The sequence below is a fragment of the Echinops telfairi genome, unplaced genomic scaffold (genome assembly GCF_000313985.2).
Source record: "Echinops telfairi isolate 266 unplaced genomic scaffold, ASM31398v2 ScPeMD7_5592;HRSCAF=6446, whole genome shotgun sequence".
NCBI lineage: Eukaryota > Metazoa > Chordata > Mammalia > Afrosoricida > Tenrecidae > Echinops > Echinops telfairi.
The window spans coordinates 9,691,559-9,706,157 of NW_022109491.1; the positions used below are offsets into that span (position 1 = coordinate 9,691,559).

General features: G+C 53.1%; 1 protein-coding gene across 13 annotated transcripts in view; it reads left to right on the top strand.

The window, feature by feature from the left end:
* Positions 1-14,599, top strand: part of ZMYND8 (zinc finger MYND-type containing 8) — a 112,374-nt gene that overhangs the window by 29,627 nt on the left and 68,148 nt on the right. For all 13 annotated transcript variants that reach the window (XM_004698042.2, XM_004698041.2, XM_004698044.3 and 10 more), the window contains one exon: positions 9,740-9,888. In XM_004698042.2, the coding sequence (XP_004698099.1) occupies positions 9,740-9,888 (149 nt within the window). The remainder of the gene's footprint in view (positions 1-9,739; positions 9,889-14,599) is intronic.

Sequence of the window (14,599 nt, forward strand, 5' to 3'; positions counted from 1 at the left end):
TTGCAACGTGATCCTGAGCAATTTTCTGATTTCGTGCAACCTTCTGGGACTGCCATTGTGGCTTACATTGTTACTGTGCTGCCACCCATGGTTCAAAGACTCCCCAGCTGGTGACCCAAGGTGACTAGATTTCAGTGCAGCTTCCGGGCCAGGGCGGCCAAGAAGAAAGGCCTGGTGAGATCCTCCTAGCCAGTGAAAACCCTCGGGAACACACTCTTGCTGGAAGAGCCCCCCACGTGGGCTGGGGGGACACAATTCCAACCGTCTGTTCCAGCAGCCCAACGACCAGGAGGGGGAGGGGTGGGCAGGCTTCCTTCTGTTTCCTGTAGGTGGGGCCCACCAGGGTCAGTACCATCCAACACCAACTGGGTCACTGGGTCTTGCTCTGAAGGACCCTGAGGGGGAAGCCCTGCCTGTCCCTTGTGGTGCTGGTAGAGAATTTCTCGTTGTCTGCATTCAGGTGACTTGTGCTGGACTGTGGCTTGGTTACCAGCAGTGCCTCTCCCTTGTCCTCTCCTCTGAAGCCTCTTTATTCCCCTTCCCTCCTCTCAACCCCCTTCTGGGCTTCAGCTGTAGGCTGCTCAGAATCGCCTTTTTGTTTCCGAGTTGGCCCTCGGATGGGGCAGTTCCCTGCTGTCTGGGATCGCCAGAATCCTAGCCTGGCTGCGGGGTGGGGCGGCGGGCCTCCTGCCACCCGAACCAAACCAGCTCCTCCGCACAGGCCCACAGCAACCGGTTCCTCCACATTCTCCCTGTGGAGACCTGCAGGTTTGAAGGGCCTCAGACGTGCCTGTGCCCCTGCCCAGCTGTCAGGGGCTGGCCTCTGAGGGGTGGGAGGGAGCCAGTGGGATCTTAGGATACAACTGAGGTATGGGCTGTGGTGATAAGAGCTGTAAGAGCCCCCAATAGAATGATCTTTTAAAAAAAAGAGAGAGTTGAAGACCCCCCCACATTGGTATTCTCCCAGCTTGGCTTTCTCTAGCCAGAAAACCCCTATGGAGATACCCTCCCTGGTCCCAAAAGGCCCCATCCCCACCAAAGCTGTGTGTGGTTGTTGAGGGGTAAACACGGATTCATTTGTAAATCCGCCACCCCCCCCTACGGAAGCATTTTGGGGCACTGTCTGGAGCCTTGGGATGGTTTCCTTTTGCATATGAATGACTATTGGGGTGGGGAGCTGCAAGTCAGAGTGGCAAAGGGTTATGGCTGCACCACTGTAAAGGGTGGCCCTTTCCTCCCTGGGGCGGCGGGGTGGAGGGGGTGCCTCAAGAATAAAAGCTCATTTGAAATAATGTAAAAAAAAAAAAGAAAAAAAAGAAGAGGAAAACCCCATCAAACGTAACATGCCACCATGGCTGGCCTAGGCCAGGCCCCACCGCCTCCCTCCGCAGCACCACGGCAAGGCCCTCCTTTATTGACATCCGGTGAAATAAATGGCCCAACGCACAGCGAGCTAAGGACTTTCATCTCGGCCGGAGCTGCTGTCCGGGTGATAAATTAGGGCCGAAAGCCCGGGGACATTAAGGCACTCCAGTGGGCCTCCGGATGCCTGATTGTAGAGGTGACAGCGTCCTCCTCGCTCCGACCTCATGTGTACAAGACCAGGCCCGGCCTGCTAAGTGGTGACTCCTTGCCTGTGCTGCTTCGCCCTCCCCCTGGGAGAGGCCCCGGAGGAGCCGGAAGCAGGAATGTCTGGTCTTGTGGGAGCCTCTGTTATCTTACAGGAAAGGCCAAGCCCTCTGCACAGCTGAGCATTCTCAATGGCAGGTAAGCGCCCCATCGTCGCAGGGCTCAGAACCTGGTCCCTGGCTGCCACCTGGCCCTGCCTGGCTTGTTTACCCTGGCAGGCCTCTGTGAATCCTGGTGAAATGACATGTCCCCCTCCCAAGTAGAAGGTGACCCTTTAGGCCCAGGGTCTCATTGCCACTTCTGGCCTGGTCTTCCTGCTTCCGTGGGAGATTGTCCAGCTCAGGGGTGGGAGGTCAGGTAGAGAGAGGCACAGTTTGGGGCGCAGGCAGCCTTTAAGGGGAGGCCCAGGCCAGCCAAGCCTCCTTCACAGCGGGCTTTGATGTCCACCACCACCTAGAGAGCACAGGGTAATCCCAAAGAAACAAGAACAACAGAATCCAGCTCTCCCTCCCTCTGCAGTCCTGCCTTCTGTCTCCGGATTTCTCCTTCTCCAGCTCCTCCCGGAGGAAATTCAGAGCTTTTGTTTCATTATTATGTAATTGCTGGCTGGGGAGGGCCCCCAGATTCCTAGGGAGGGAGGCCGGCCGACCTGGGTACCTGCTTTGCTCCTCCTGGGTGAAATACTTTGAAATGATTAACCATGCTGGGGTTAGCTGCTCTGGGAGAGCAGTGTGTGGCCACGTTTGAAGCAGGCCTGGGAGAGGGCTGGCAGTTACCCAGCGTGCAGGTGGCCCCGCCGGCCCGGGCCCTGATTGAAACGAAGAAATCCTGGGCGTTGATGGCTTCCTACTTAGACCTGGCATGTCGATTGAACATGCAACAGGGTCCTCAGAAAAGCCAGCTGTTTTTTCTGGGGGGCGGGGGTGGGTCGGCAGTCCTGGTGCAGGGGCCCAAGAGGGAGGAGTGATTCTGGATTTAAGACGCGGGACCCCTCTAGAGTGCTTGCTCTTGGCAGAGCTCTACTTGTATGATCTCATTCACTCCCCCCCACCCCTCCTCTAGATACCTTTGTCCATGCCTTACAGAGCGAGGCACAGAGGTGAAGCACCATCCTTCAGGCCAGCCTGCTGACCGAGGTGCACCGCGCGTCTCCTCCGGCTTGGCCTGCCCAGGGAGTTCCCTTTGTCCAGACATATCGGACAGTTGATGACCCGACTTCAGGCCTGCCTCTCCTCTGTTGGGATTCTCTTTTCTCCCTGTCCATGACACCATGGAGGAAATTTAACACCCACAAAAACACCACAGGGGTGGTCCTCCTGGGGAGCCCCTGGCCTTTGAGCCCAGGCCTTTCCCTGGAGGGAGGAGGCAGTTCCCTGTAATGGTGTGTTATTTCCTAAACCCTGGAGAAAGCAGACTGCTGTGACTCAGGCTCCGGATGTGGGAGGGGGCGGGGTCTGCTGTGGCCTGTCCTGGGGGAGGCCTGGCGGGCTCAGGGGAAGAAGGCTCTGGAGTGTGGGGGAGGGGAGAAGGCCAGGGAGCTTGGGGCTTGCTTTGTGGTGTTGGCAGCCTCTTTGGCCACTGCTTGAAGATATGCTTCTTGGGGAGTGTCAGCAAAGGGTCATTCAAACGCATTCCACCATTCCCTGAAGCTCTTATTTGGAATCCCTTGCCCCGTCTGCAATTGAGGTGGCCACAGTTGAGGGTGGGAGGGTGGAGGGGCGGAGACAAAATAAGAATGTAATGTTACTTCCCAGGCCTTTCCTGACCTGGAGGCCCTGTGGGGTCAGACTAGAAACAACCAAACCTGAGTGGACTTTTGACCCGTGACCACCCTGTGTTTTACAGCTCTCATGCTTTGGGGAAAAGGTCGCCAGGCCTTTCTTTCATGGTGCCACACGGGTGGGTTTGAACCGCCAACCTTTGGGTTTGTGGAGGTCCCATGGACAACCTTTGGTTGTTGTCTAGGTTACTGTCCCGGCCCTGCCGAGCACCAGCTGTGTGGTCTCAGACAAGCGAATTGGGCAGAAGTGCTTGCGAAGGATTTTGAAGAGTGGCACAAACTTGGCAAACCCGTCCTGGAGTTGATTCTGACTCAGCGAGCCTAGTCCAGGATAAATGTCCAGAGAAACCCATCACTGGGAGCGCTCACACGGCCCATGGATGCTGGGAGCGAGGGGGTTGCCGAGGGGAACCGGGTTGTCCGACACACTGGGTGACAGTGTCAGAGGGGACAATACCAAAGCCATGGAGTAAAATTTCTGTGCACTCTGTGCCAAAATATACTTCTAAAAATTTACATAGACATATCCTTGTCCTTATTTTTAAAAAACCTTTCGGGGTGTGTGTGTAAAGCCCAATTTACTTGTATCAACGTCCTTCCCGCCTCCTTGTGGTAACCCTGGAACCGTCTAATGAGCTGTCATCATCACCCAGTGACGTCACCAGTCTCAAATCACGTCGTGTGTCTGTGTGCTGCTACTTCGGTTGCTCCCACCATTGCTGCCAGTTTTTGTTTTTTTTTAAAATAGTTGCCAGCTTTGTCTGATTTTTTTGTTGTTTTGGGGCCCTTGGGAGTTGGGTGGTTAGTGTTGGCGAGTCCGTAGTCTGAGTGTTTCTGAGGTTGAAGTCAGTCAAAGAGGGAGGAAGAAGAAAAAGGTGTCCACTCAGGTCACTAATGGTATTAAAACCATCCATGCAACTCGGGGCAGGCAGAAAGGTTTTGCAGAAACATTTAGCTCATAGTCATCCTCTTAGAAGTACGATGTATTAAGCAACATGTCAGGGGAGCCGCTGGCTTCTGGAACAGGAAGCCATGCTCCACAGGCGCTGGGTTGGCACAGCAGGCAACAACAATGGGCTCCGCCCTAAGGGTCCTGGGGCTGGCCCAGGAGGGGCTTCAGTCAAGGTTGCGATGATCAGAACCCACTCAGCACCCAGCCACCACCACTGCCACCAGCAGTCGACAGCCACATAGATCGCATTTTATTCGGCGGTGCTAAAATGGATGGTTAATAAATCAAAGGATTCTGGGTGGCCCTGAATAGGAGGGAGGTCTCTCGTGGAGTTGTGGTGACACCCTAATGACTCGAACGAGGAGGCCAGGCTGCTCTAAAGGATGTAGGAGCAGGTTATTTCTGGCCCTGCACGCCCCCTCTACAGAACATAGGTTCTTCAGCCACTTGGCTCCTGATACCCAGGCAGACGTTCCGGTATTATTAAGGATTCAGTGAAATGTCACAGGAGGGGGCAATTCTGCTGCTTGCTGCGCCATGCCAAGCTGTTCTCCTGAGTCACTGTCCTCTCCCTCTTTCCTCCCACGCCCACGTTAACCCTGTCGAAGCTGGCCTTCTCTGTGCCCTGGGTGGGGCTGGCAGGGCCCGTCTGCTGTACACGCCAGAGACACCAGCAGGAAGGTCTTTGTAGATTAACGATGAGGATTCTCTCGGGTGGCTGTCACCATTCCAAGTTGGTAAAGGACAGAGGTTGAGCCATAGATCTTCATCAGAATTTAAACCAGTCAAGGAAATGGAGGGGGGATAGGTGAAGGGTGCGGTGGAATCTCTTGGATTCAGCATACTGGAAAAGATGCTGAGGCCTGCTCTGTGATCAGGGCCTCAGCGGGGATCCCCACCTTCCTGCCCTCCCCAGAGACTGAGTCCCCCCTTGGAGTGGACAGGCTCTCAGTCACAATGCCAGCCTTCCCAATCCTGGCAATTCCGGAGGGCTGGGAACCCGGCAGGCATTTCCCAATCTCTCTCCCTAAGGGTCTGTGTCCAGAGCTTCTGCTGGTGACAGATGTGTGTGTGTTTTTGGAATCCATTTAATTCCTACCCCTTGGATATGGGTCCCCCCCCACATTAAACTCTGGGGGGACTCGGGGTGTTTGTAGCAGGGAATAGAGTGGTTCTCCATCATCCCCCCCCTTCGGAGACCCTCTTTAGGGGTGCATCCTCTGCCACTTCCTTTTTTCCCAGGCAGCACTGGGCTTGAGTAAAAGGCAGTGAGAGACCGCATTCATCTCCAGCCTGCCCTCCACCCCCCTCCCTCTTAGAAGGAAAGACATTTAATGTTCAAAGGGGACTTTCGGGCCCTTCAGCCCGGTTGGGTTTTTTGTTTTTTTCAATCTTGAGAGTTGAGGACACCTTTGAGAAGGTGAAATAGGTGAGATCCCTCTTGTTAGGGACTTGCGTTCACATGTGCTGAATAGTGATGAGTGGGTCTTGGGTCTATGGACCATTCTCACAGACGCCAGGTTAAAAAGCTCGGGCTGCCCCATCTGGGTCCTCCTCCCTGCATGCTTGGATCGGAAGGAGACTTGCCTACCTTACTTCCTGTTTTGCTTCTGTCCAGCCTTGCCTCCTGGTTTTACTTAAGTTTCCTGGGAGGCAAATCTGAGACCCAAGCATACACACACACCTACACACACACCTACACACACATAGACCTACCCACCCACCCACCCGGTGGTTGGGAACATCCAGGAGATTGGCCCCAGGGGTCTTTGCTTAGACCCTGTCTCTCAAGCATACACTCTGCAGCTGTGGGTCTCTCAAATGGGGCCCCCAGGTGGGCTTGTTAAAACCTTGCTGGAGTCTGGAATGGGGCCTCATGCATGGCCACTCCCCTGCCTATCCATAGAGACAGAACAGGTATCAGAGGAGCTAGACTAGGGAGAGAAGCGGCTGACAATCCCACGGAGCTGACCTGCAGTTGAAGATGGGGGTGGTACAGGTCTGGGCAGCGGTCAGTGAGTTGCATCTATTGATGAGGGGCGGGCAGCAGCAGTGACCTCTAGAGGGAGGCGGCCAAGGTTGCCTTTGCCAGGAGGAGGAGGAGGAGGAAGAGGAGGCATTGTTCCTTCCAGAATCCAGCTGTGCTCCAGGGGAAGCACAGAGACAATCCTATTGCTGTGCCGCCTTAGTGTGCCTGCTCATGTGCTATCTTCTCGCCAGAGGTCCCCACAGAGAAGACACAGCGTACGAGAAAGCCAATACCTTTTGCTAGCCGGCTTTTAATTCTTGCCTTTCAGGGACCCTGCTTCTAGGACCTGCCTCTTTTAAGCCCTAAAACATGTTTCTTACACACCTGTATTCTGACACGGAGTTTTCTGGTGGGGGGTTAGGGGGTGGGTGGGGTATCAGACCCATGCAGTAGAGTACAGCCCACACTGCTTGCAGTGGGCGCCAGGTCCAGGATGCTTGGCCTGCCTTTGTCCATCTGGTCTTTTTTTTTTAATGCTCTATCAGACTCCCCTCATCCCCTCATTATTGGCTTTGGGTTTTGCACCTGCTGTTTGTTTTTAAGGTGAAATTGAAACCCTCTAAATACGTCACGTTTTATTTTCTTGAAGTTGGTAAAGCATTCCAGGCACCTGTGAAGATCAGAGCCCTAGCACGCACAGTGAAAAACCACCTTCCTGGCTTCCCAGAGGCAGAGCCTCCATCCCCTGTTTTAAAGTGGCCTCAGACCTGTTTTTCTGGGAATCTTAGAGACTTTTGCAAACATTTCTGTACGGCAGCCTTTTGGGAGGGGTGGGGTTACTGTAAGGGGCTCTATTAATGGTATTAGACACACAGCCTTTCTAGTCTGGTGTAATGGTTACGAGCTGGACCTGTATCAGTTTGTGTAGGAAACCCAAAATCAAACTCATGAGCATCGAGTGTATTCTGACTCATTGCGACCCCATTGGACCGGCTAGAACTGCCCTTCTGGGTCTTGGAGACTAACTCACTCTGGGAGTTTGGAAGCTCATCTTCCCACTCTGAGCCACTTGGGGGACAGTAGAGCTGCCTGAGCGAGCTGGAGGCCGCCCTCTCTATGGGAGCTGAGTGCCCGGGCTTGCCCTCCCAGAGGGGCCAGGCAGTTGGTGGTTTGGACTGCTGACCTGGTGGCGAGCAGCCTCACTGTAGACCACCATGCCACCAGCGGTCTGTATGTGTCCCAGTGCCTCCTTATTCTTCATAGCAGCTGCAGAAGAGTCCATTGTTGGCTATAACAGAAAATGATCAGGCCAGTGGGGTCCTGGGGACCCTTAAGTTGTTTCTGGAGTCCCCGGGCCAAGCAAAAGGTTAACAACTTAGAGCTTTGAGTCAACAACCCCAGTCAACCCCGAGGCCTCTGCTGAAGGATCCCTGGCCCGAATCTGGGACACCTTCAGCCATTGAGCACCCATGGTTACCACTGACACCAGGTGTCCTCATGAGTCAGACTTGACTCCACTGCAGATGGTTCCGTGGTCCCAGGTCCCATAGTCGGTGCACAGCGTGGCTCACTGGTCACTGCATTTATAGAAGGTGCTTCTAGTGGGAGTTGATATTGGAAAGTTTTCATGGGGTAGGGTGGGCTGCAGGAATGATGGGGGTTTTTCTGGGGGTGTGCACCCATCGGATTAGTGTGTTTGCTCTCTCCCTAGTTGCTCCGTGCCTTTGGGCCAACCACCCAGGCCCTCTGGGCCGCTGTTTTGAATTCTGTGGGAATCCTCCCCAAGACTGGTGGTGGTGGTGATTGTGGAGGTGGTGGTGGTGGGGCGGTGTCTGTTCACCCTTACGATGCCGGCGGTTAGTGTTGAATGTCCTCCCGGGGCCGTGGCCCCCGCACCGCCTGCTGTGGCGAGTCCTTCCGACTCTGAGCCCCACCGTGAGACAGTGGAGCGGCCTGTGAAAGCAGGATGCCACCCTCTGTACCAGAGCCGCGTGCCAGGGCTTCCCTCCCAGAGGGGCTGGTGGATTCGAACCCGCTGACTGTCCTTTGGAGCAGGTGACACCTCCAGGGCAGCGGTGTCTCGGCAAATGACTCTGAAACCCACTCAGGGTTTTCCGGAAGTGTCCATTGCCTCGGTTGCATGATGAAGCAGGGATTTTTCCAGCAAGTGGTCCAGGAAATAAGGAAGGGGCCCATCCATTGTCTTCCTCGCTGCATCTGCCGGGAAGAAGCTTCTCCTCAGAGGCCTCTCCGTTTCCATGGCTGTGCCAAGGGTCCGTGCCAGTTCGCTAACCTACATGTTCAACCACACGCTGACCTGGCGATCTGTCCTGAGCACAGCCAGGCACACCCGGTGGAGCAGGTCCCTGTCACTCTGGGTGTGGGGTGGGGTTGCCACAACTCAGAAGCAGCTTGAGGATGAGGCTTTTGGTCAGGAGACCGGTTTGGCCTCCCCCTGTCATGTGCTGCCAGGTTCAGCCTGCGTGTGGGAGCGCTTGTCCACAGTGGAAACTGAGAGGCGCTTCAGCCCACCCTCCAGGGGCACGTCTTCCCCTCTGGCCATCTTTGCATTCCGCCTGTTCTTTTCACTCCCTGCCCCCCTCACAGAGTTCCCATTGACATGGACGGGGGTCTTTGGCCTTGGGCTAGGGGGGTCTTGGGATGTTTAAATAGGGGCGCTGGGAGAATTGAATGGCAGGGGCTGGGTGGCCGGTGGCGCTCAAGGGGAGGCTGACAAAAGATGGGGCCACCCTTCTTGGGAGAATTGTCATCCTCAGATGCAATGTCTGTGGTGACTGAGCCGTGAGAATTTGGGGGCAAGTGGGGCCACTTCTTTTTCACCCAGTTAGGCATTGTTAGCCTTGGACACACAAAGGGACTTTGTTCTCATGTTCAGCGAAGAGGTAGGTTTCCTCCTTCATTTTCTTGAAATCTATCTCTTCTTTCATAATTTTCTTCTTTTGCCATCTAGTGTGTATGGGACACATTGTCCTCTGGGATTGGAAGACCCCAGTGACTTTGGAACAACCTGTGGCAGCTGGGCCCTGGCCTTGTTGGTGGGGCAATAGGTAAAGGTGGGGACTGTGGCCAAGCGGGCCATTTTCATGATTTCCATTGGTGCCACAGGAGGGCTTGCAAACAAACCTGGATGACTCTCCGGGTTGCTATTTGACGTTTCCCAGCTTTTACACTTTGAGAATTACTTAACCATTTTACGAAAACGCGAGGCACGCCAGTGAGCTTTGTCTGAGATGGGGTGACGCGCTAGCAGGTGTGTTCCAGGAGGAGGGATGCTGCACAGAGCGGCCCTGGAAGTTTGGGACCAAAAAATGTGCTGGCCGACGTCTGTCCAGGGTCGCAAGCTGCCCCACTGCTTTCCAACCTGTGGTCCTGTGTGTGTCTCTTACAGATCCCGGCTCTGCAGAGCGAACAGCCCAGAAAAGAAAGTTCCCCAGCCCTCCGCACTCCTCCAATGGCCACTCGCCCCAGGACACGTCCACAAGCCCCATTAAAAAGAAGAAGAAACCTGGCTTATTGAACAGCAACAGTAAGGAGCAGGTAAAGGGCCCCGCGGCTCTGACTCGGCACAGGTGGGGCAGAGACAGTAGGGAGAAGCGCTGGGGGCCCCCAGGTTGGTCTACAGCTGGGGTTCCCACTGTCCTGCACAGAAAGGGCAGCCCCCGTTGTGACCACGGAACCATTTCCAGTGGGTTTCCAGATGTTTGGGGGACAGGTCACTTACCCAAGTGAGATACAGAGAATGATGACGAAGGGTATTAAGGTTTAGGGCTCTCCCCGGAGATGTAGGGTTTCCCCCTTCCAGGACTCAGTTTCTCCTCCTGGGCCAGTGGGACGGCTGCTGAGTTCCCTGGGAGGCGGGGTGGAGGTGGGGGGGTGATGGTCCCACGAGGTCTAGTGTTGTTCTCTCACGGTCTCGGTTTTCTCATCTGTAAAAGAGGCTCACGGCCAAGACGCACCTTCTCCATAGGCGGCCATCTGTAATAGATCCATTTCCTCGATTGGCCCTCCTGGCCACTCCGCTCCATAGAGGGATCTACCGGCCAGTTTGGAGATTGTCTGGGGGAATCTTTTGGCTTTAAAATGCTCCCCGAGGAGAGAGGGCCTATCACAGTGGGACCCATCAGTGCCTTCCACGTGTCCTGAGGGCCAGCTTTCCTAGTGTATGCACACAGAACCTCTCCAGCAGGGGTTCCTAGGGACCCAGCCTTCCAAGAGCTTTTTGCATATTGAGCCCTGGGGATCTGAATGAAACAGGCCTGTTGCTTTCTGGAAGAGAAACCGGGCAGGTTCAGTGCCTGGGGTCTGTGAGCACAAGTATATTTCCAGGCTTAAAAGGATCTGCTGCTTCCTCTCTGTGGCGCCAGGTCAGCGAGCCTCAGCGAGTCTACCTGGGCTGATGCAAAGGGAATTGAACTTCAGTGGCTTTAATAGGAAGGAGAAGTCGATTTTGAAAAGTGGCACCCAGTTGATTCTGGCTCGTAGCGACCCTATTGGACAGGAAACAACTGCCGCGGCAGAAGCTGACTCTTCAGGTCTCCCGGGGTTGACTCTTTTCCTTCTGCGACCGTTCCCCTCAGCCACCTGTCTATTGTTGGGCTGAAAACTGAGCCCCGGGGCTCTTGTTGGTTCTTCCTGGTATTTCTAATGATATGTTTATACATGCACCGTATATACTCGTGTATCAGCCGGGTTTTTCAGCACATTTTAATGCAGTTTTGTGGTAAAATTAGGTGCTGATAGTCGGGTTGGCTTATGCTGGAGTATATGCGGTATATAAGAAAGCATTAAGTGTTAGAGAGCTGCAGATGTTTGGCCACCACGAGATGATTTCTTTTAGTCTTCCCAACATTTAAGGATTGTTCACAGCAAGCGCTCTTGTCCGGACTGCATGGACTGGGAGATCGCAGCGTAGCTGCAGCCGAGTGGGGGTGCACCCACTCCATTCTGCTCTCCTGCTGACTGGATGCTTGGAGGCCCTGGAGGGTACTTGACTTGCGATGCTTATCAAGCCTCTTTGCCGCTTCCTCCCTTTCCTTTACTCTAGCTTCTCTTCTAGGAGCTCTGGTGGCGAGGTGGTTATGTTGGACTGCTAACCCCAAAGTCGGCAGTTCAAAACCACTAGCTGCTTCAAGGGAGAAAGATGTTTCAGTCTTGGAGAATCGCAGGGGAAGTTCAACCCTGACCTGTAGGGTCGATAGGAGTCAGCATTAACTCGATGAGAGCGAGCAGTCTCTTCGAGGTTCTTGTCTTCTAGCAGGGGCATCTGCTGACTGAACACCAAACAGCACAGCACGTTTCCAGCTTGATCACGGAGACCTTTTGCTACTAGGTGTTATGATATCACTTGAGTTTTGTCTCGCCGCCCCCCATTATTTAGAGAATACTTTATTAGTTTCTGTAATCAAACCCATGTGGATAAGACCTTAAAGATTCAATATTGTGCATTTGTTACCCTTTTACAAATGGGAACAAAGTTTAAGTTGAACATTTCTAGACCAATATCACCGTTAATTTCTGTACAATGCCAACTCAACAGAATACAACTGGGATACTTTTCCAAAGTCGACAGCACAGCCAAAGTTCCCCAAAATTCAAATTCATTCTATCCATCCATCCATCATCCATCCATCATCCATCCATCCATCCATCCATCCATCCATCCATCCATCCATCCATCATCTATTACGCATCAGTAGCAGCAGCGGCATTTCCAGGTTCTGCAGTTATCTGAACAAAAATTACAGACATCCAGCACAAATCAAAACCTCAGAAAACAGCAAAGTTCTGTAAATGTTGGGGTACCTGGCCTCCATTTTTTTAAAGTTAGCTTTTCAATCATCATTGGAAAGAAACACATTCTAGAGTCACATCATTAAAAACCAGCTCTGATATAGCACAGTCACTAGTACATATCACAAAGCAGGTACAACGTATTTTCCATTCACAGAGGCATGATACAGTACGGCCCTACATCTGTAATACTAGAGGATACAATTAAAAAGCCATTATAGTATCATTGAGTTTTAAAGATGTGCTTCATCTCCCCTTTATCTCCATACTTTCTTAGGGTGGATTTTAAGAAGAGCTTTAAAGCAAGTACTTTATTGCAGGAGGAAAAGTGTCCTGGGGTTTATAATGAACTTCGTTCCATCCCATGGCCCAGTGGCGTCACTTCTTGGGGAGGGCAGAACCCCGGGTGGTTTTCCTGGTACGGGGAGTGTCCTGAAGCCAGAAGAAAGGGCCCTCTGTTATTGCAGCAGAAGGGCAAGTGTCATTCTCAGGATATTTGAATTTTAAGTGTCTTTTTCTGGGTTTTCGATGTTTTCGCTGATCCAAGAATGGAGAAAGAATCTGTTAGCCGATTTGTGCAAAGTAGCTCCAGGTATCCTTAGTTCAAACATAGCCAAAACACGGTGGGCCTGCCTCAACTTCTTTGGTACACACCCTATTTCTGTCTTTCTGTGTGTTTATCTGTCTTCTGGCATAGCTATTTGTTTATCAGTCATCTATCTGTCTCTAGATATGGAGCCCTGGTGGGGCTATGGGCCAGTCCTTGGGCTGCTAACCGCAGGGTCCGTGATGCGAACCCACCCTCCCGTGTGTGGGAGAAAGGTGATGTTTCCTTCTCCCATAGAGGTACAGCCTTGGCAACCGTGTATACGGTGTCTGTTTGGTGTCTGTTTCTTCCTCTTCGGGGTCGGAACCGACTGAATGGCAGCGGGTTTTGGATGGATTGGTAGGTGGCTAGATTGATGGATAGATGAGCTTGATGGAGCAACAGTTAAGTGCTCCCTGTTAACCGAAAGGCAGGAGGCTCTAATCTACCTGCTAACTCCACAGGAGAAACACCCGGGCCATCAACTCCTGTAAAGATTAAGAATCAAACCAAACCTGTTGGCCTTGGCTCAGAAGGGCCCTTGCAGGACAGAGTAGGACTGTCTCATAATCCGGGTTGTAAGGCTGTCATCTTTGTAGCAGCGAGGGCCTGGGCTCTCGCCCGCAGAAATGTAAGCCAGCCAGTCTTTCTAGTTTGCAGCCAGCCTCTTGATCCCAGCGTCCTCAGACTCCTTCTTACAACCTGGAAGCCCTTCTACAACCCGACTTAGGAAAGTGGAGATCAACTCAAATCACAGGGAGAACAAACCCTGCCCCGTGAAGGGAACGCTGGCTCTGGAGGGTTGGATTCTTAAGGAGCACTACGGAAAAGTGCGGAGTGGAAAACATACTAAGAAATGGGAAAGTAAGCTCCCCCCCCTCACCCCACCCCCAGAGTTTCCACTGCATCGCTTTCACTGTGTACCACATGCATATACGCACATAATCACCTGGGGGTGGGTGGGCTCCGTCTTATTTTGTGGGTCCATGGGTGGTCTTCAAAACAGGGCCATTTCATAAGCTCCCTAGTCGGGCAGGGGGGTAGTGTATTAACAGTTGGCCAAGTTGGAGTGACAGTGGGGAGTCTAGCTGAGGAGGGGCAGCCCCCTTAAATCTTCTTCAATGTGTCCCCGAGTCCCCCCGTCTCTTCTGTTCCCAGGCTGGGTGCCATTTGTCTCTCTGCATGTCTAAGGCCAGAGAGCCGGGGGCACCTTTTTCGCTTGTTCATGTTTACCTGTGTGGCCCCCTCAAGGAATGAGCATTTATGCCCACTTCTCCACACGTGCATCCTGGACTCACCTAGAACACCCAGCCCCTGGTTGATGCAGACCAGGGGTTGGCACACTGTGAACCGAGCGGCCTGATTTTGTAAATAAAGTTTTATTGGTACACAGCTGCCTTTGTTCATTCTAGGATTGTGTATGACTGCTTTTGAGGGAGGAAAGAGGTAGGTGTCTCTTCCCATAAGAAAACCCGCATGGGCAGTTGTACCCTGTCTGAGGGGACCTCTTCGGATTGGAGTCAACTCGATGGCAGGGAGTTAGGTAATTTTAGCGACCACTTTTGTGCAGCATCAGCAGAGTTGGGTCGTTTCCATAGACAGACGACCTGTGAAGTGCAGCTATCTCCTATCTGGCTCTTTCTAGATGAAGTTGGCCAGCTCCTGGTGTAGCCGGAGGTATTCCAGGAAAGGGTTCATGATCGGGCGTGCCCTAGTGCCCTGTTAAACCAGCCTACTGAAGGAGCAGAGAAAGAAGAACACTTACTCGTCGTAACCTGCAATTATCCTCTAATTACACAGGTTGCAACCTGTTCATCTCAGGATCAGGGGAATAACACAGCCTTGTACCGAGCGGAGGAAGAAAAAAAAAAA